The sequence below is a fragment of the Hypomesus nipponensis genome, chromosome 2 (assembly GCF_054491055.1).
Source record: "Hypomesus nipponensis isolate SF chromosome 2, ASM5449105v1, whole genome shotgun sequence".
Taxonomy (NCBI): Eukaryota; Metazoa; Chordata; class Actinopteri; order Osmeriformes; family Osmeridae; genus Hypomesus; species Hypomesus nipponensis.
The window spans coordinates 20,723,506-20,744,378 of NC_140362.1; the positions used below are offsets into that span (position 1 = coordinate 20,723,506).

Genomic DNA, 20,873 nt, shown 5'->3' on the forward strand with positions numbered 1-20,873 from the left:
AGTTCTGTGAGTGTTATAGAACGGAGGGGTGGAATATTATGGGATGTCTGCCCCCTTTGTGTGTTTGTGTGGATGTTAGCTAAGCTCTGCTAGCCACTGAGGAAGGGGGAGAGAAGGGGAGGACGGTGTGAGCAACGTGTTTAGCGGGACAATTAACTGCACCTTTTTTCTCGATGATTTTACAGTATTTTTAATATCATTAGTACCACTAAGGTACACTTGTTATCAAACCAAGAGAACCATCTAAATTCGGGACAACACAGTAAGTTTGTCACAAGTGCAGGGGGATTTAGTTGCAATACTTGAAAGCTTTAAATGACATAATATTTAAGGTCGCGAGTGGGGCAGTATCTTACGTCTGTCACAATGTAACTATTCAGTTCACCATGATTGACTGGTGTCCATTTTTTGCAGTGACACATGCAAATCGAAAACAATAAAGACGTAATTCTAATTTACTATTTAAATAGTTAAGACAGCACACAGTTGCTGAACATGCAGACTAGTTATTGTTTCGCTATCGTAGGCAATTGATCGTTCATTCTATGTTCTTTTTTTATTCCTTACAGCCCCACCGCCCCCCTCCCCCCTTTCCTGGACACCCCCGTTCCATTCTCCACCACCCACACGTCATTTTCCCTCCTCCCTCGCCGACAAGATCAGGCAAGGGGGGTGTCGACGAGAGGGATTAATTGTATTAATAAACTCTTAAATATTTAAGTATGTCGGGAAGTGAGGATGAAAGGGAAGACTTTGGACCTACGGAGAGCCATTCACTTGTACATGGTAAGATAGAAGACAGTTTGTAGTTAAACCTACAGTAGGCTACCTCGCTTGCTAGCTAGCTAACATGATTAGTCGGCTTGTGTCAGCTATCTGGTTAGCTAGGCCACTAAGTGCGTGCAGTAACTACACCCAGCTGGCACGTTATTTTTCTCGAAGCTTTTCTTCAGCTGTCAAACTTACTCGAATGAAAACACAGTGAACAAGTAGCGAGCCAACACCGGCGGAAGCTCACTGTCAGCCAGTGCTGGGTGGTTTATGTAGTTTAATGTTTGCGTTATTGGCAAGTAGCTAGCGAGTAAGCTTCTTCGCGTGCACGATCACATGCAATGTCGTGCGTGATCACATGCAATGTCGTGCGTGTCAAACATGGTTGCAAACAACTTAGCAAGATCCAGAGCTCACAACGTGACTAGCTTTCAGACTTGTTCTACCCAGTCAACAACCGAAAGCCGCCCTCTGTTTCATATACGAATTAAATATCGTCTACTAAACGTCGCTAGCGTTTATTTTTTAGTCATATCTAGCAAGCTACTTTATTTGAGAATATTACATATCCTGCATTCATTTACCACGTCGCCTTTAACCTGCAGATGAAGAGCTCGAAGAGGTTATGTCAGACGTCGATCTGCCCAAGTCAAAGAAGAAAAAGAAAGCCAAAAAGAGCCGCGAGAGTAGGAGCAGCAAGAGGCAAAGAGCCGCTCGAGAGGTAATAAAATCTGACGTTGTAGATGATGAAACCGTAAATAAATACACCTTTAGGTCACATTTCCTTCCCTTTCAAGACATCAAAAGACAATGCGAGGGTATGAAATGGGATATTCTAATATTGTTTATGTTAATGAAATAGACCATATGTATTTTAATTGTTGTCTTTCAGGAGATGCCTGTCAGCTCCCCAGAGCCCCTGATGAGGTCAGAGGCAGTAGAGATGGAGGGCGGAGAGGAAGGAGGAGGTGTGAGGTCTGAGAGCGAAGGAAGCGACTACGCCCCCGGGAGGAAGAAGAAGAAACGGTCCAGTTCAGCCAAAGAGAAGAAGAAAGGAGCAGGCGCGGGTGGAGACAGGGAGAAAGGTGGAGGGACGTTGTCCAGCTCAAAGAGTAAGCGGAAAGACCCGGAACCTGAGGAAGACGAGGATGATGACGATAGCCAGGTACAGACTGAGATTCAACAGACACCCAAAGACAGTACATACCTTTCACTTCACCTAAATACTACATTTTCAGATGGGTCATAGTGACGTTCCTAACCTTACCTGACCTTCTTTTGCTCAGCCCAAGAGCTCCACTCAGCTGTTGGATGACTGGGGCATGAAGGACATCGACCACGTCTTCAGTCAAGAAGACTACAGCTCCCTCACCAACTACAAGGCTTTCAGCCAGTTCGTCAGGTATTCCACTCACATCAGCCAACGCTGACGTAGCGTGTTGCTAGCGTGTTGCTCCTTTGATTGTGTGTTGGATGCATCAGTCTGTGTATCTCCTTCCCACAGGCCCCTCATAGCAGCCAAGAACCCCAAGATTGCCGTGTCCAAGATGATGACCTTGATGATGGCCAAGTGGAGAGAGTTCAGCACCAACAACCCTCTGAAGGTCAGAGCCCCCGAAGTCCGTAAAACAAATCTGTCGTCGTTGAATGTATCCTACGACATTCCCAATTGTCAAGGCTGTTGACAGTAGACCCGTGTGACCACTACATACGCGTTGACACTGGCTTCTCACGATTGAGCGTCACTGCGTGCTCGTGAACCCTGAAGTGACGGCGCGACCGCACGCCGTGTTCAGCTGCACTGATGCGTTTGGCCCCCGCAGAGTATCGCCACTCACCCTGGTTGTCTGTCTCTGTCTGTGTGTGTCTGTCTCTCTCTCTCTCTCTCTCTCTCTCTCTCTCTCTCTCTCTCTCTCTCTCTCTCTCTCTGTCTGTCTGTCTGTCTCTGTGTCTCTCTGTCTCTGTCTGTCTCTGTCTGTCTCTCTCTCTCTCTCTCTCTCTCTCTCTCTCTCTCTCTGTGTCTCTCTCTCTGTGTCTCTCTCTCTCTCTAGGGATGTGCCAGTGCCAACGCAGCCCTGGCAGCAGCCAGCGTGGCTGCGGCAGTGGAGAGCATGGTGGTGGTGGCAGAGGGAGTCGTGGAGCCGGCGCCAGCCCTCTCGCCCGCGCCGGCCCCCACACCGGTGGTGGTGGTGCCCCCAGCCCCTGCTGTTCCCCCAGCCCCCGCTGTTCCCCCAGCCCCCGCACCCCTGCTCCGCAAGGCCAAGACCAAAGAGGGCAAAGGTGAGGTCGGCCGGGCGCTCGGGATTCTTGTGAAAGCTGAACGGTTAGGGTCTCGGCGTGTCTGTGTGACCCTGTGTTTAACGGTTGTGTGTCCGTGGTCGCCTGCAGGTCCCAACGCACGCCGGAAGACCAAATCCACACCCAAGGCCCCGCCCAAGCCCAAGCCCAAAAAGGTGGCGCCGCTCAAGATCAAACTGGGAGGCTTCAACAGCAAGAGGAAGCGTTCTTCTGTAAGGGGTTAGGGGGTTAGGGGCCTCCCCACCACTCCTCTCTGTTCTGAGTATGACCGCAGCCCTCGTTCTTTGTCAGTGTTACCTATTTGTGACTTGTTCTCTCTCTCTCTCTCTCTCTCTCTCTCTCTCTCTCTGTCTCTCTGTCTCTCTCTCTCTGTCTCTCTCTGTCTGTCTCTCTCTCTCTCTCTCTCTCTCTCTCTCTCTCTCTCTCTGTCTCTCTGTCTCTCTCTCTCTGTCTCTCTCTCTCTGTCTCTCTGTGTGTTTGTCTCTGTCTCTCACGGTGGCAGAGTGAGGAGGACGAGCCGGATGTGGACAGCGACTTTGAGGAGTTTGCCGTGTCAGACGGCTCCAACAGCCGAAGCAGCCGCTCCAAGAAGAAGGCCAAGAGCTCCAAGAAGAAGAAGAAAGGTTGGCATGGAAACCCAAACTTTTGAGCCCTCTGTCACTTCCTGTCTGGAACCTGAGGTGGCTGGCTGAACAAGCCAACTACATTTGTGGTCTCATTAATGATTTAGTAATTTAATATTTCTGGTTAGTTAGTAGCCATGCTATTCCAGTTTGAACATGGAGGGTTTTGACTGTAAAAGTTCTGTGTTTGAAGGTCGAAGTAAGTTCAGTTTATGCGTATGGTTTACCGATATGCTACTGCCCCCCCTCCTGGTGTCCCAGTGGAGACGGAGGATGGAGACGGCTATGAGACAGACCACCAGGACTACTGCGAGGTGTGTCAGCAGGGCGGGGAGATCATCCTGTGTGACACCTGCCCCCGCGCCTACCACATGGTCTGCCTGGACCCCGACATGGAGAAGGCACCGGAGGGCAAGTGGAGCTGTCCTCACTGTGTGAGTACACACACACACACACACACACACACACACCGGACCGGACTGCCATCTCAATGTTAACACAGTTTTGTGGTCATCTGTTGGGTGAAGAAAAGAACAGTTTTGAGAGCAGTTGTTTCCCCGCCCGTGTGTAGACGTTTTACAATGTGGATGGAATGATATCTGGGTCTAAAAATATCAGCCTGACATTAAGCCTTGTTGCTAATCTGCAAGGCGCTAGTTCAGACATGGACGGACTCGGTCGGCCCCCTGGTCTGTGTAGCTCACACACACCTGGACTGAGTCTGTGTGGTTCAGGAGAGCTTGCTTAGCGCTGTGATTTTGACCATTTTCCATCCATGTCCCTTCTCCATGCTGTTCTTTTCCTCTCCCCTTCCCTTTGTCCTTCACTGCCCCCCCCCCTCCCTTCCCCTCCCACACTCCACCACACATGCATGCTCCCCCCACCCCCCCTTCCCCCTCACCCCACCCACCATTTCCTCTCCTCCCCCCACCCCCCACTTAAACCCCCTCCCCCCCCCTCTCTTGGCAATCTCGCTCCCCCGCTCCCCCTCCCTTTCACATACCTCCCCCCCCACCCCCCACCCACACACATTTTCTTGTCTCCCTCCCGCTGCCTCTCTTGCTCCCCCCGCAGGAGAAAGAGGGGATCCAGTGGGAGGCCAGGGAGGAGCTGTCGGAGGGGGAGGCGGAGGACGAGGAGGAGAGGAGGGAGGAGGCTGGGGTGGAGGAGGAGGAGGACGACCACCACATCGAGTTCTGCAGGGTGTGCAAGGACGGAGGGGAGCTGCTGTGCTGTGACACCTGCCCCTCCTCCTACCATCTCCACTGCCTCAACCCCCCCCTGCCGGAGATCCCCAACGGGGAGTGGATCTGCCCTCGCTGCACGGTGAGGCCTGCCTGTCTGCCTGCCTGCCTGCCTGCCTGTCTGTCTGTCTGTCTGTCTGTCTGCCTGGGAGAGAACATGCTGGTGTGTGTGTGAGAGTGAGAGAGAGAGAGAATATGCTGGTGTTTTGCTGTGTGTGTGTGAGAGAGAGAGAACATGTGTGTATGTGTGTGTGTTTATGAGAGAGAAAATGTGGGTGTGTGAGAGAAAATTCTTGTGTTTTGCTGTGCGTGTGGGTGGGAAAAACGATTGGTTGCATCACATTTGCAGGATAGTTAATGCCATCATACCATTGTTGTGATAAGATGAGATGTGTTGGTCTTCTGTTGGGAAGTTGGTTTGCAGCTCCAACACGAGGCATCTTGTCTCAACATCAGTCACTAATTTACGTACTTGCGCACACACATACACACACACCTATACACACAAATGTTTTGTGCCTCAGTTGAAGATGATGCAGGATACCAAAATATGTGCAATAAATATAACTACAGTTTAATACTACTTTTTTATTTTGCACAACAATATTTGTCATAACCAAGTAGTTTTTATTCAGACTGTGAATGCAATTAGCATATTTAAGTAGCCCTTGTAATTTGTTTGCTGCAATTTTGATGGATTAATCACAATTTTCCATCTACCCCGTTTAGTGATAATTACAGTTACAGTGTTTCCGTGACGTATTCATGAATTGAGCTCAGTTTTCCCCCAAAATGTATAATTCCAATAAAACATATTTTTTTGTACGTTTATGTCAGTTGATGGCATGATCCTATCTACCAACCCATTTCACAGTGCCCCGCAATGAAGGGTAAAGTCCAGAAGGTTCTGACGTGGCGCTGGGGGGATGCCCCGGCCCCCACCCCTGTGCCCCGCCCCGAGGACCTCCCGGCCGACGCCCCGGACCCCCCCCCGCTGGCCGGCCGCAGGGAGAGGGAGTTCTTTGTCAAGTGGTGCAACATGTCCTACTGGCACTGCTCCTGGGTGCAGGAGCTGCAGGTACACACCTGGACACACACACACACACACAACCCCCCTCCCTCACACACGCACACACGCCAACACACACACACACAACCCCCCTCCCCCACACACACACACACGCCAACCCACACACGCACACACACACGCACACACACACACCCACACAACCCCCCTCCCCCACACACACACACACACGCACACACACACGCACACACACACACCCACACAACCCAACCCCACCCCCCACACCCACACAACCCCACCCCACACACCAACATCCCTCCCTTTTCCTTGAAGTCGTAATCTCTCCCCCTCCTTCTCTCCCCCTCCTCTGCAGCTGGAGTTGAACTGCCAGGTGATGTTCCGTAACTACCAGAGAAAGACTGACATGGACGAGCCCCCGCCCGTGGACTTTGGGCTGGAGGGGGACGACGACAAGAGCAGCAAGAGGAAGAACAAGGACCCGCTCTACGTCCACATGGAGGAGGACTTCTACCGCTACGGCGTCAAGATGGAGTGGCTCATGATCCATCGCGTGCTCAACCACAGGTAGCACACACACACGTACACACACGCGTACACACACACACGCGTACACACACACACACGTACACACACACACACACGCGTACACACACACACGCGTACACACACACACGCGTACACACACGCGTGCATACAATGCTCTCACGTCCACACACACGTGCATACAACGCTCTCACGTCCACACACGCACGCTGCGTTGCGATGCAGCGGTCTGATGAAGGTAACCGCTGTTCCCGTGGCGCTACATAACCCTTCTCCTCCGTGTGGATGTGTTCAGTGTGGATAAGAAGGGCAACGTCCACTACCTGATCAAGTGGAGAGACCTGGCCTACGACCAGGCCTCCTGGGAGAATGAGGAGATGGACATCCCTGAGTTTGACGTATACAAGCAGACCTACTGGAACCACAGGTACACACACACACACACACAGCATTAGATTCCTAAGACATGGTCCATCTATGTTTGTCTCTTCATCTCTCTCTCTCTCCTCCTCTTCCTCCCTCTCTCAGAGAGTTGATGGTGGGTGATGAAGGCCGGCCTGGGAAGAAGCTGAAGAAGACGGCTAAAGTGAAGAAGACGGAGAGGCCCCCCGCTAACCCAGTGGTCGACGTAAGAAATGAGTCTATACACACACACACATGACTTCCTCAATGGCACGTAAGAAATGACTCTATACACACACACACACATGACTTCCTCAATGGCACGTAAGAAATGGGAGTCAGATGGCTGAGCGGTGAGGGAGTCGGGCTAGTAATTAGAAGGTTACCGGTTTGAATCCAGGCCGTGCCAAATGACGTTGGGTCCTAGGGGAAGGCACTTCACCCTACTTGCCTCGGGGGGGAATGTCCCTGTACTTACTGTAAGTCGCTCTGGAGAAGAGCGTCTGCTAAATGACTCTGACTGTAAATGGCTCACCTTTTTGTCCTCAGAAAAGGCGTTCTCGTCTTAACTCCCCTCACGATAGCCTGGGCATGTCGGTAGTGACCTCGTACCGTGAGTGACAGATTGTAACAGGGTTGTGGTCCTCCGCCTTGCAGCCCACCATCAAGTTTGACCGTCAGCCAGAGTACCTGGAGACCACGAGGGGCACGCTGCACCCCTATCAGCTGGAGGGCCTCAACTGGCTGAGGTTCTCCTGGGCGCAGGCCACCGACACCATCCTGGCCGACGAGATGGGCCTGGGCAAGACCGTGCAGACCGCTGTGTTCCTCTACTCGCTCTACAAGGAGGTGTGTGTGTCTGCCTGGTTGTCTGTTTGTCTGTTTGTCACTTTCGTCCAGTCAGCCCTCCCCCTGTCAGTCAGTGTCAGTGGGCGGGGCTTTAGACATGTGACGCACAGTAACTCCGCCCATTACAGGGGACGAGTCCAAAGTGAGGAACTCTGTCCTAAAGGCAGGGCGGGACAACTCGGCAACGTGTTTCTGGTGAATTTGTGTCTGTTCTGGTCACTTTTGACTCGTTGGAAAGTAGGAGTTGCATTTCACAGCAACGTTCCTATACCTCTTACCCCCCCCACCCCCCTCCAGGGTCACTCCAAGGGCCCGTTCCTGGTCAGCGCCCCCCTCTCCACCATCATCAACTGGGAGCGAGAGTTTGAGATGTGGGCCCCGGACATGTACGTGGTGACGTACGTCGGGGACAAGGACAGCAGGGCCGTCATCAGGGAGAACGAGTTCTCCTTCGAGGGCAACGCCATCAGAGGAGGGAAGAAGGCCTCCAAGATGAAGGTGAGGAGGAGGAGGAGGAGCGGGGGAGGGGGAGGAGGCGGAGGCGCAGGAGGCGGAGGCGCAGAGGAGGAGGAGGAGCAGAGGAGGAGGAGGAGCAGAGGAGGAGGAGGAGGAGGAGGAGCAGAGGAGGAGGAGGAGCAGAGAAGGGGGAGGAGGGGATGGGGAGGAGGAAAGGAGGGGGAGGAGGTGAGGGGGCGACGGGAACGCTGGAACGGAGGACTGTAGGTTAAAGCCAGAGTAGGTGGTTGTTGTTGAAGCCCTTTTTTGTCATATCTCGCTGAAAAAAACTTGATGAATCGAAAGGTTTGACGGTCAAACAAAATCAATCAGTGCTGTTAGAGGGAGCATGTGCAGTCCTCAGGGGTGGCCTGCTAACCTCCCTCCCTAACCCCCTCCTCTGCTCCTCCTTCCCTCCTGCCCTGCAGAAAGACTCGACGGTCAAGTTCCACGTCCTGCTGACATCGTATGAGCTGATCACCATCGACCAGGCCATCCTGGGCTCCATCGACTGGGCCTGCCTGGTGGTGGATGAGGCCCACAGGCTCAAGAACAACCAGTCCAAGGTGAGATGCTCCTGTTTGGCTCGTGTCTGATTGACTCAGTCACCAGAGGAGCAGTCTACAGAACGCAGACACACCGATCTGTTTACTGTTAAACACGCTTTTGTTTAAATGTTTCTCTCCTCCTCTCTCTCTCTGTCTCTCTCTCCGTCTCTCTGTGCAGTTCTTCCGTGTGCTGAATAACTACCCCCTGCAGCACAAGCTGCTGTTGACCGGCACTCCTCTGCAGAACAATCTAGAAGAGCTCTTCCACCTTCTCAACTTTCTCACGCCAGAGAGATTCAAGTCAGTACACTCCACAGACTCACTTTGTGTGTGTGTTAGTGTGTGTCATATCAGCATGGCACTTTAATCACACAATGCAAAGCAGCCATAGGCATCAATGTTCACGCCAACGTCAACCCTAAACATACTTAAACAAATGCATACCCCCCCCTTCCCCCCGTCGCCACAGTAACCTGGAGGGCTTCCTGGAGGAGTTTGCGGACATCGCCAAGGAGGACCAGATCAAGAAGCTCCATGAGATGCTGGGGCCTCACATGCTGAGGAGGCTGAAGGCCGACGTCTTCAAGCACATGCCCTCCAAGACGGAGCTCATCGTCAGGGTGGAGCTCAGCCCCATGCAGAAGTGAGTGACCGGGGGGGGGAGCAGAGGGTGGAGCTCAGCCCCATGCAGAAGTGAGTGACCGGGGGGGGGGGGGGGGGGGGGGGGGGGGAGCAGAGAGACCATGTGACTGAACGCTCAATGTTCCAGGGATGTCTTGCCGTCTTTTGGCCTGCTTTAACGTGCATCTTCTTGTTTGGCGTGAGCCAGGAAGTACTACAAGTTCATTCTGACGCGCAACTTTGAGGCCCTAAACACCCGCGGAGGAGGGAACCAAGTCTCTCTGCTCAATGTGGTGATGGACCTCAAGAAATGCTGCAACCACCCCTACCTTTTCCCCGGAGCTGCGATGGTACGACCCAACCACCGTCACTGACTCGTAACGAGCCGTACCATAATTGTTAGGAGAGGGACGTTCATTCTGAGGTCGGTGTCTTAGTAAATGGGTGTTTTTATCGGTTGCAGGAGGCGCCAAAGATTCCCAACGGAATGTATGAGGGCAGCGCTCTCACAAAGGCTTCTGGGAAACTGACGCTGTTGCAGAAGATGATGAAGAAACTGAAGGACGGAGGACATAGGGTGCTCGTGTTCTCTCAGGTACACACACACACACACACACACACACACAGAAATATCCCAGGCTCTTCTATCGAATTGCTGTGCCCCTTATCTCCTTTCGCAGACACACTCACAAATACATCCTGGTTGATCTCTCCTTTCCTATCAGATGACAAAGATGCTGGATCTGTTGGAGGATTTCTTGGAGAACGAGGGTTACAAGTATGAGAGGATCGATGGAGGGGTGACCGGGGGGATGAGGCAGGAGGCTATCGACCGCTTTAACGGTGAGGCCTGCGCACACACGCACGCACACACACACACACACACACACACACACACACACACACCACCTGCTTGTTTCATCCTTGTTCATACACATTTTGTAAAATTAAATATCTTATTTTTTCCCCCCACAGCTCCTGGTGCTCCTCAGTTTGCCTTCCTCCTGTCCACCAGAGCTGGGGGTTTGGGCATCAACCTGGCAACCGCCGACACTGTCGTCATCTATGACTCAGATTGGAACCCTCACAACGACATCCAGGTATGCAGTGAACCTCAACAGGAAATGCAGTGTGCAGTGTGTGTTTTTGAAACCCATAAAAAACATTCTTCACTCCCTCCATCCACCTCTTTCTCCCTCTCTTCCTTTACTCACCCAATCGCTCGTTTTTCCATCTCCGTCAATTCTCTCTCCCTCCTTTCCCCCCTCCCAGGCGTTCAGCAGAGCCCATCGTATCGGCCAGAACAAGAAGGTGATGATCTACCGCTTCGTCACCAAGGCGTCAGTGGAGGAGCGCATCACCCAGGTGGCCAAGAAGAAGATGATGCTGACCCACCTGGTGGTGCGTCCAGGCCTGGGCTCCAAGACGGGCTCCATGTCCAAACAGGAGCTGGACGACATCCTCAAGTTCGGCACCGAGGAGCTCTTCAAGGACGAGCTGGGGGAAGGTTAGTGAGACCTGGTCAGCGCTCTCACCTGGTCAGCGCTCTCACCTGGTCAGCGCTCTCACCTGGTCAGCGCTCTCACCTGGTCAGCGCTCTCCCCTGGTCAGCGCTCTCACCTGGTCAGCGCTCTCACCTGGTCAGCGCTCTCACCTGGTCAGCGCTCTCCCCTGGTCAGCGCTCTCACCTGGTCAGCGCTCTCACCTGGTCAGCGCTCTCACCTGGTCAGCGCTCTCACCTGGTCAGCGCTCTCACCTGGTCAGCGCTCCCCCCTGGTCAGCGCTCTCACCTGGTCAGCGCTCTCACCTGGTCAGCGCTCTCACCTGGTCAGCGCTCTCACCTGGTCAGCGCTCTCCCCTGGTCAGCGCTCTCACCTGGTCAGCGCTCTCACCTGGTGTTTATAGGTCATCGTTTACCTCAGACAATGAAGATGTGGTCCCTCCCTCCCTCCCCTCAGGTGACAACAAGGAGGACGACAGCAGCGTGATCCACTATGACGACAAGGCCATCGACCGCCTGCTGGACCGCGACCAGAGCGCCACGGAGGACACGGAGATCCAGAGCATGAACGAGTACCTGAGCTCCTTCAAGGTGGCCCAGTACGTGGTCAAAGACGAGGAGGAGGAGGTACGTGGGCCGGGGCGTGCCAGGGGGAAGAGGCTGAGATGGGAGGGATGGGAGAGGGGGTGTTCGTTTGGTGAGACGTCAGTCTGGATCAGGGGCGGGCAATGAATCATGGTCGTCGGGGGCCGCTGTCCTGCATGTTCTAGATGTTTCCCTGCTCCAGCACACCTTTTTCAAATGAATGGGGTGTTATCAAGCTCTCTGGAAGCCGGGTAATAACGATTCATTTGAATCAGGTACGCTTGAACCGGGAAACATCTAGAACATGTGGCCCTTGAGGACCAGTATTGCCCACCCCTGGTCTAGATCGTAGTTCAAACTGTGTGCGAGAGCCGACAGCCAGTCTGTGTGTGTGTGGTGCAGGAGGAGGAGGTGCAGCGCGAGGTGATCAAGCAGGAGGAGAGCGTGGACCCAGATTACTGGGAGAAGCTCCTGAGGCACCACTACGAGCAGCAGCAGGAGGACCTGGCCCGCAACCTGGGCAAGGGCAAGAGGACGCGCAAGCCGGTCAACTACAACGACGGCTCCCAAGAGGACCGAGGTAGTAGACGGGGTACAGAACAACGCACAACGCAACCTTATTACCTATTCTCTGTCTGTGTGTGTGTGTGTGTGTTTTGGTAGATTAGGTTATTTTGTTGTGGGAAAGTGTGTGGTTTGTGTGTGTGTGTTTGTGGGGGGGGGGGGGGGGGGTGTAGTGGTGTGTATGCGTGTTTGTCTGTGTATGTTGGAAACTCTGGTCATAGTCTTGTAGCTTGTAGTCTTGTGTGTGGACGATAGGAGGGGGGGGGCGGTGTGGTTATTGACTCTCTCTCCTCAGTGTGTACCCGGGGCAGTGTGCACGCTACAGGGCAAGCCGTCTCTCTCATCCTACAGAAAAAAGACAACCAGGCTGGACATTAGATTGACCAAATTATTAATATCCAGACTCCTTCACTCGCAGTTGATTACTTTCCTATCACCTTTTGAGATGGAGGGTTCTGCACATCGTAAACAACACCAGAACCCAACAGAATAACAAAACAGGAACATATTGAACACCAGAGCGCTGGCTGTACCTACCTGATTGGCGGCTACAACAACACAGCAGTTCAATCCCAGTTGTTTTGCTGCTGCGCAACAACGAAAAACGAGATTGCCGAAGTCGCTAGATTTTTAGCTACTCACAACTACAGAATTTTAAAACTTGCTCAATCTAGTGACATTGTTGCTAAATTGGCAACACTGTAAACAGTTTGTAATGTCAGTTAACGGTTAGGTCAGAGCTAATTATGAGCATCCCTACTTCTCGACTGGAGTCCCCTGGCAGGTCACGTTCTCCTCTCCGTTTGTGTCCGAATTCCGAGTTGCTTTCTGATTTTTCTAACCGATGTGTCTGTCACCATTTCTCCTCGCATCAACTTCTCAGATTGGCAAGAGGATCAGTCCGACAACCAATCAGACTACTCGGTGGCTTCCGAGGAGGGAGATGAGGACTTTGATGAACGTTCCGAAGGTAAGGATCTGTATAAACTGGGCTCTCGAGTTTAATCAAAAGTTTGGGGTGAGATTACCATTCCAGTCAACGTTTGGGTACTAAAATCCTTGAGAGAGGTGTGTGTGTGAGGGGGGGGGCATTTAACTGTCTAACTTGAGACAGCTCTCAACTCGGCAGAACACTCGCCTCCTTATGCCTGCGCCTCGTCCATTAATTGTATATAGCGGGACAAGTTATCTCATTGTTTCCACCCTTATTTCTCAGCGTGAGAAATACAAGGTGTTGCGTGAGAGTGTGAGAAATGGTTGCAATGTGTCTCACGACGAATGTGTGAACTTGAGAGCCCTGGTATAACCACAAACCAGAGGAGAAAGTGTGTGACAGAGATTGTCAGAATCAGAAGGGATTTTATTCGCCATGAATGTTTGCACAAACAAGGAATTTACTTTGGCAGACGGGTTAGTCACTCAGACTGACAAAACTGCCCCCCCCCCCCCCCTCCGCTCTCTCTGTCTTCAGCTAACGCCCGCAGACCCAACCGTAAGGGGCTCAGGAACGACAGGGACAAGCCACTGCCCCCCCTGCTGGCCAGAGTGGGTGGTAACATTGAGGTCAGTCTGCAGCTGGGAGCCTTGTCCTCTTCAGCCTCAAAGTCTGACCTTTTAACCCTTGTGCTGCCTTTGGGTCACAATGACCCGAAGGTTCACAACGACCCATCGTTGTGCTGCGACAACTTTACCCAACACAAGGACAAATAAAAAAGCATTTTCTTTTAACCTTCGCGCTGTGGGGGGCGTGAGACAGCCCGACGGTTAAAAGAAAATGCTTCACTTTATTTTTGTATGAGGTAAAGTTGACGCAACACGTGGGGGGGGGGGGGGTCACAATGACCCAAAGATAACACAAGGGTTAACCTTCAAGGTTGTGTTGTTTATTGAGCGTGTAGCACCCCCCCCCCCTGCAGGTGCTGGGCTTCAACGCCCGCCAGAGGAAGGCCTTCCTGAACGCAGTGATGCGTTATGGGATGCCCCCTCAGGATGCCTTCACCACCCAGTGGCTGGTCAGAGACCTGCGAGGGAAGTCTGAGAAGGAGTTCAAGTGAGTTGTGTGTGTGTGTGTGTGTGTGGGCGGGGGGGGGGGGCGGGGGGGGCTGCACGGTGACCTGAAGGTTCAATCCAAAGGTTATTTATTTTTGCACACAAGTGATTATGAAGAACCATGCTGACATCTGCGTAACACAAATCTCTCTCTCCCCTTCTCCTCTCCCCCTCTCCTCTCCCCCTCTCCTCTCCCCCTCTCCTCTCCCCCTCTCCTCTCCCCCTCTCCTCTTCCCCTCTCCTCTCCCCCTCTCCTCTCCCCCCTCCCCAGAGCGTACGTCTCTCTCTTCATGCGGCATCTCTGCGAGCCCGGGGCAGACGGAGCGGAGACCTTTGCCGACGGCGTTCCCCGCGAAGGGTTGTCGCGGCAACACGTGCTCACGCGCATCGGTGTGATGTCGCTGATCAGGAAGAAGGTAGGTCGTCGTCGACATTGAAGGGGGAAGCGCGCGCTGGTCACGATTCCCTCCGTTTTGAGTTGTGATTTGAGCCGTTTGGTGTCTGGTTGTGACAGGTGCAGGAGTTTGAGCATGTGAACGGCCAGTGGTCCATGCCCTGGATGATGGAGTTGGAGGAGACCAGGAGGGCAGCAGCGCTGGCCGCAGGAGAAGATCCCAAGACCCCCTCTACTGGGACCCCCGCAGACACACAGCCCAACACCCCCGCCCCAGGTACACACACACACACACACACCCCAGGTACACACACACACCATGCTGTTACTGGCATGAAAAGCCAGCAAATACTTGATCTGATCTGTATGACCATTCACCTTTGTTTCATTTACGTTATCTCTGTGTGTGTCTGTCTCTGTGTCTCTCATTCTCTTTCTCTCGCTCTCTCTCGCCCTCTGCGTCTCTCTCTCTCTCTCTCTCTCTCGCTCGCTCTCTCGCTCTCTCGCTCTCTGCGTCTCTCTCTCGCTCTCTCTCTCTCTCTCTCTCTCTCTCTCGCTCTCTCTCTCAGAGGAGCTCAGCAAGGCTGAGGACCCCAAGGAAGCAGAGGGAGACAAAGAGGCCAGAGGAAACAAGTCAGATGATCCAGAGGTAAGATCCTCCTTTTAGAGACCGCACACACACACACCGCACACACATACACGGTTCTCTAATCCAAATCTGATTTACCCCACCCCTCTTCTTCTGATCAGATCATCGAAATCCCGGACGAGTCAGAGAAGTCTCCGTCGCCCGAGAACAAAGACGGCGCGGGAGACTCCCCTGCGGTGAAGGAGGAGCAGGAGAAGGAGGCCGGCGTGGGCGAGGCCGACAGGGACAAGGAGGCCCAAGACAGGGACAAGGAGGAGAAGCCTTCAGAGGCCGCGGATGACAAGAGAGAGTCCCCGGAGGTCAAGGGTGAAGGCTCCGAGGGTACGGCGGGGTCAGAGGGCAAAGGTCAGTTTTGAGGGTCTGCGTGTCTAATTTCTAGAATTGCAAGTCTTCCTTCTTCATCCTTGGGATTGATGTCAGCGGTGTTGGCTCTATTTCAGTGGAAGAGAGCAAAGAGGAGAAGATGGACACCAGTCCTGCTGAACAAAAGAAAGGTACACACACACACACACACTCTCTCTTACTCTTTCACACAGTCTCCGCAGGCCTAACTCTGTGTTGTGTCTCGCTGCAGCAGAACACAAGGAGGAGAAGGAGGGGGTGAAGGAGGGGGTGAAGACGGAGGAGTGCAGCAAGCTGGCCAACGGCGAAAAGGCCAGAGAGGGCGGAGCCACTGTCAACATCAGCGAGGAGAAGAAGAAGGCCACCAAGCAGAGGTTCATGTTCAACATCGCAGACGGAGGCTTCACAGGTACACACGCACACACATGTACACACGCACACTCTTCAGTCACGGTCCTTTTCATTTGTTGTTGTTGTTGTTGTTGTTGTTGTTGTTGTTGTGTGCTTGTTTGTACTCCAGGACCTGTGTGTCAGGCACACAGAGGTGTCCAGCTGAAACAGGGAAACACCTGGCCCCAGCTATTCAAGTTGGATTGTTTTTGGTTTATGGCAGCTGTAGTCATACCTTGTGTTCTTTCTTTGTGCTCTCTCTCTCCCTCTCTCCGTCTCTCTCTCTGTCTCTCTCTCTGTCTCTCTCTCTCTCTCTCTCTCTCTCTCTCTCTCTCTCTCTCTCTCTCCAGAACTTCACTCTCTGTGGCAGAACGAGGAGAGGGCAGCCACAGTCACCAAAAAGACCTTTGAGATCTGGCACCGTCGTCATGACTACTGGCTGCTGGCTGGCATCATACAGTATCCTTCCCTTGGATGAGCAGCCTTGTCGCTGCTTGACCTTCACACACGAGCCCTTACACAGGAGGCTGCTGTAGACACCCAGGAGGCTGCTGTAGACACCCAGGAGGCTGCTGTAGACACACAGGAGGCTGCTGTAGACACCCAGGAGGCTGCTGTAGACACCCAGGAGGCTGCTGTAGACACCCAGGAAGCTGCTGTAGACACCCAGGAGGCTACTGTAGACACCCAGGAGGCTGCTGTAGACACCCAGGAGGCTGCTGTAGACACCCAGGAAGCTACTGTAGACACCCAGGAGGCTGCTGTAGACACCCAGGAAGCTGCTGTAGACACCCAGGAAGCTACTGTAGACACCCAGGAAGCTGCTGTAGACACCCAGGAAGCTACTGTAGACACCCAGGAAGCTGCTGTAGACACCCAGGAGGCTGCTGTAGACACCCAGGAGGCTACTGTAGACACCCAGGAGGCTGCTGTAGACACCCAGGAAGCTGCTGTAGACACCCAGGAGGCTACTGTAGACACCCAGGAGGCTGCTGTAGACACCCAGGAGCACACTGCTACTGGAGACACTGCCTCTCGCTGTCTTACATGCTCTACTGAAGACCAATGAACTAGCAACATGACACACACACACACACACACACACACGTGTGCAGGGAGTGGCGACACCAGAACACGCATGTGTCACATTTTACGGCCAGTCCACTGGCCAAGGGTCAGAGTGTGGCGTATTATTGTTTAGCCTTTTTCTGCGAGAGCTTACCAGCCTGTAGGTTTTTGCTCCAATCATAATCCACCGGATTTTAATAGTTAGCTGGTGGAGACGCAGAATGGGGGTTGTTTGGCGTCAGGTGGCTGAGCGGTGAGGGAGTCGGGCTAGTAATCTGAAAGTTGCCAGATCGATTCCCGGCCGTGCCAGCTGACGTTGTGTCCTTGGGCAAGGCACTTCACCCTACTTGCCTTGGGGGGAATGTCCCTGTACTTACTGTAAATCGTTCTGGATAAGAGTGTCTGCTAAATGACTAAATGTAAATGTTTGCAACCGAGGCTGAAGGAAAACCCTGTGGGATTGGGTAGCAACGTGGGTCAGACCCTGGTGCTGGGTGACCCCACAGGTTATGTACCCCTCCCCTCAAACAGGCTCATCTCCAGGCTTCTTTAACGAGGACACCCTTCCCCCCCCTCTTCTATCATGGCTGTTCTGACCTTTGACCCCAGCGCCCCCTCAGACATGGGTACGCGCGCTGGCAGGACGTGCAGAACGACGTGAAGTACGCCATCCTCAACGAGCCCTTCAAAGGGGAGATGAGCCGGGGGAACTTCCTGGAGATCAAGAACAAATTCCTGGCCCGCAGGTTCAAGGTACGACTGCTGTACGAAATATGTTGTGGGCCTCTGCAACACAGGCCTGCCTTTTTAAAGGCTTAAAGCAGCTTTAGTGTTTGTGTGTCTTTCATCCCTTAAAGCAACCATCAAGTCACTCTTTCCCCTTTTCACTTTCCTTTTCTGACTCCCTCTGTCGTTCTCGCTTTCTGTCTCCTGCTCTGTCTCTCTCTCTGTCTCTGTCTCCTGCTCTGTCTCTCTCTCTGTCTCTCTCTGTGTCTGTCTCTGTCTCCTGCTCTGTCTCTCTGTCTCTCCCTCTCTGTCTCTCCATCTCTCTCTCTCTGTCTCTCCCTCTCCATCTCCCTCTCTGTCTCTCTGTCTCTCCCTCTCTGTCTCTCCATCTCTCTCTCTCTGTGTCTGTCTCTCCATCTCCCTCTCTGTCTCTCTGTCTCTCCCTCTCCTGCTCTCTCTGTCTCTCCCTCTCTCTGTCTCTGTCTCTCTCTCTCCCCCCCTGTGTGTGCGTGTGTGCGTGCGCAGCTCCTGGAGCAGGCCCTGGTGATAGAGGAGCAGCTCCGCAGGGCAGCCTACCTCAACATGTCAGAGGACCCCGCCCACCCCTCCATGGCCCTCAACACGCGCTTCAGCGAGGTGGAGTGCCTGGCCGAGTCCCACCAGCACCTCAGCAAGGAGTCCATGTCCGGGAACAAGCCGGCCAACGCCGTGCTTCACAAGGGTAAAGGTCACCATGACCACGGCAGAAAAGTGGTCTTCTTTTGATGCATCGCAAGATTATCTGCTGAAACAGTAACAAACACAAACTGAAATGCATCTCTTGTGTTTTAAATGAGACGCGTGTGACCACATACATTTCCTCCTTGTTGGATGATAGTGTTTACCTTAACCTTGTATGTGGAGAATGGTCTGTGGTGATGATGATGATGATGTTGTTTCTACGTCCTCCAGTGCTCAAACAGCTCGAAGAGCTCCTTAGCGACATGAAGGCTGACGTCACACGCCTCCCGGCAACCATCGCCAGGATACCTCCGGTTGCCGTGCGGCTGCAGATGTCCGAGAGGAACATCCTCAGCCGATTGGCCAGCCGCGGCCCGGAGGTCACAGGCCAGAGCCAATCACAGGCCGCACAGCAGATGCAGGTGCCACGCTGACCCGGTCCAGCCCCGTCCGATGTTACTCAGATGTTCCTCCTCCCTGTTTCATCCCATGTAGCACTCGTGTCCCCCCCCAGACCCTTACCTTGTACAGCACCGTGCGCTTTGTCTACCTCTGTAGCCCCGCCCACCCACCCACCCACCCGCCCCTATTGAAGCCCAGCCCAGTCACCTACACCCCCCATGGCCTCAACAGATCCCCTTCCGTATTGGCTTCTTGTCACTGGAAAGACACTCTGGACTCCTAGATACAGTACCCTGTCCCTCCTATTGAAACAGCAGGTCCTCCTTCTGTGTGGATGGCCTGTTCTGTCTCTGTGGCAGCGTCAGGCGTGTGTGTGTGCAAAAACTAGAATAGAAACAGGAATAATTCTTTTGAGTACGGGTCGTGGAGTGTTTTGCTGAAATGTAGACATTGCTGGGGTCGTGTGTAATCATGTGGACGTTAAAACCATGGATGTTCAATCCCATTTCCGTTGTATGTCCGGATCTGCGCTACAAGAGTGTGTGTGTGTGTGTGTACGCGGGCGTGCGTGTGTGTGTGTACGCGGGCGTGCGTGTGCGTGTTTGTGTGTACGCGTGCGGGCGTGCGTGTGTTTGCGTGCGAGTGTGCTTGGATGGGTGTCAGGGTATTCTAATGTGCATCTCTACTGCAGACGGATACAGACCCTCAGTGTGTTCCTGTTTTACCAGAGAGACTGTTATTAACTATGAAGTTCTGATTATGTTGTAGAATAATAACACTGTTTGGTCCTTCAGTGCTCTCCCCTACAACCCTGACCCCGCCCCACCCCTCTTCCTCACCAGAGAACCCATGTGATTTGACACTGTCCGGTGATTGGTTATCCCCTCCCCCTCTGGTCACGTCCCATCTTGCACCTCTACATTCCTGATTGGTTTCTAGGTGACTTGTTCCTGAGGCGTCTCCCTTTCCTTTTTTCTTTGTTTTGCTCAGATGAGAACATGCAATAGCTCCACATGTTCAGAGACATGGGATGTCTTTGAGACTGACAACCTAAGTTAAGTTAATTTCTTACAGTCTAATGTTTTTGTTGTTTTAAAAGTTTAACTATTTTATGGTTACCACCTTGTTGTTTTTATCGTTACAGTTTCTTTGAGAACTACAATAAAAAAAGGGTAACAATTTGTGAAGCTTTCGAGTTTTTCCATGGGTTACGTGAGTGAACGAGATAGTGAAAGAGCGGAGAAGGTTTTAACGTTTTTAAGTTGCATCAAACCGATAAAGGAGAGAGACTACAGCAAGTAGGCGATGAGAGAGCAGGAGGGAAAGGGTGACAGGAACTGGCTCGCGTTATCACAAAGACAGACAGACAAGAAATGATGATAATTGGGAGTAAATTGCAGGGTGGAAGAAAATTCTGGGATGGTCATAGCAGCTGATTTCTTATCAGGAGACGGAGAGAGGAAGAGGGATGAAAGGGAAGTGAACAAATGAGGAAAACTGAAACCGTGCAAGGAGAGTGGTGGGAGGAGAGTAGAACCAAAATAGTTTGTAAATGTTTCCTGGATTGTCAGACAGTGCATGTCAGACAACCTATCAGATATCTCAACCTCCAGTCCTACGAACCCAGCGCTAACAAGACTCACTACACTATTCTGGACTATCTACAAAACACAGTGTCTCGCTTACAGCTCCAACTGGCATCCTTACTGTGACCACTTGCAGGCCTGTTTTAGTCTTGCCTGTCCAGGAGTCCAGAGAACTGTGGGTAAGTTTTTTTTTGTCGCTGAGAAGAGCAGAATATTTTTTGGAGGGTTGACACAATGGAAAAACAGTAAAAAAAAAAAAAAAGTGATAGAAACTTTTCTCGCGTTGAACCTGACTGTCTGGGTTTGACTATGAAGCTGGCAGGTGTAGAAAGGGAAGGGAGACTAAGCCGAAGGCCTCCATCTGAGAGTAAGCGCAGCCTCTTCAGTTGCTGGTGTTAACCACCACGTCTCTGAGAGATCATTAACACCTGCAGGGTTGGAGTACCGGGGAGGGG

General features: G+C 52.7%; 1 protein-coding gene across 6 annotated transcripts; it reads left to right on the forward strand.

Annotated features, from left to right (window-relative positions):
• Window positions 1-102: 102 nt before the first annotated feature.
• Window positions 103-20,013, forward strand: chd4b (chromodomain helicase DNA binding protein 4b). Of its 6 annotated transcripts, none has more exons than XM_084668732.1 (40): window positions 103-262; window positions 570-786; window positions 1,377-1,492; window positions 1,664-1,936; window positions 2,058-2,173; window positions 2,276-2,375; window positions 2,823-3,051; window positions 3,160-3,281; window positions 3,572-3,691; window positions 3,944-4,126; window positions 4,767-5,018; window positions 5,811-6,014; window positions 6,337-6,548; window positions 6,823-6,954; window positions 7,056-7,155; window positions 7,587-7,778; window positions 8,076-8,276; window positions 8,702-8,839; window positions 9,000-9,121; window positions 9,291-9,464; window positions 9,651-9,792; window positions 9,906-10,037; window positions 10,168-10,285; window positions 10,418-10,542; window positions 10,715-10,949; window positions 11,401-11,570; window positions 11,931-12,120; window positions 12,976-13,062; window positions 13,564-13,655; window positions 14,009-14,142; window positions 14,413-14,557; window positions 14,656-14,812; window positions 15,105-15,184; window positions 15,286-15,529; window positions 15,625-15,678; window positions 15,759-15,935; window positions 16,267-16,375; window positions 17,605-17,737; window positions 18,236-18,431; window positions 18,662-20,013. In XM_084668732.1, exons 2-40 carry the CDS (start codon window positions 723-725, stop codon window positions 18,862-18,864), a joined length of 5,973 nt encoding a protein of 1,990 aa, XP_084524858.1. In that variant the 5' UTR covers window positions 103-262; window positions 570-722; the 3' UTR covers window positions 18,865-20,013. The 6 variants fall into 6 exon arrangements, with proteins under 6 accessions (XP_084524858.1, XP_084524866.1, XP_084524884.1 ...); XM_084668740.1 differs by having other exon boundaries at window positions 15,762-15,935; XM_084668758.1 differs by having other exon boundaries at window positions 11,931-12,108.
• The last annotated feature ends 860 nt before the right edge of the window (window positions 20,014-20,873 follow it).

Coding starts and splice junctions, on each gene's coding strand:
- chd4b (XM_084668732.1), top strand. CDS start 723: ATGTCGGGAAGTGAGGATGAAAGGGAAGACTTTGGACCTACGGAGAGC. Junction 1,937..2,057: donor AGGATGATGACGATAGCCAG/GTACAGACTGAG, acceptor TCTTTTGCTCAG/CCCAAGAGCTCCACTCAGCT. Junction 5,019..5,810: donor GGATCTGCCCTCGCTGCACG/GTGAGGCCTGCC, acceptor CCCATTTCACAG/TGCCCCGCAATGAAGGGTAA.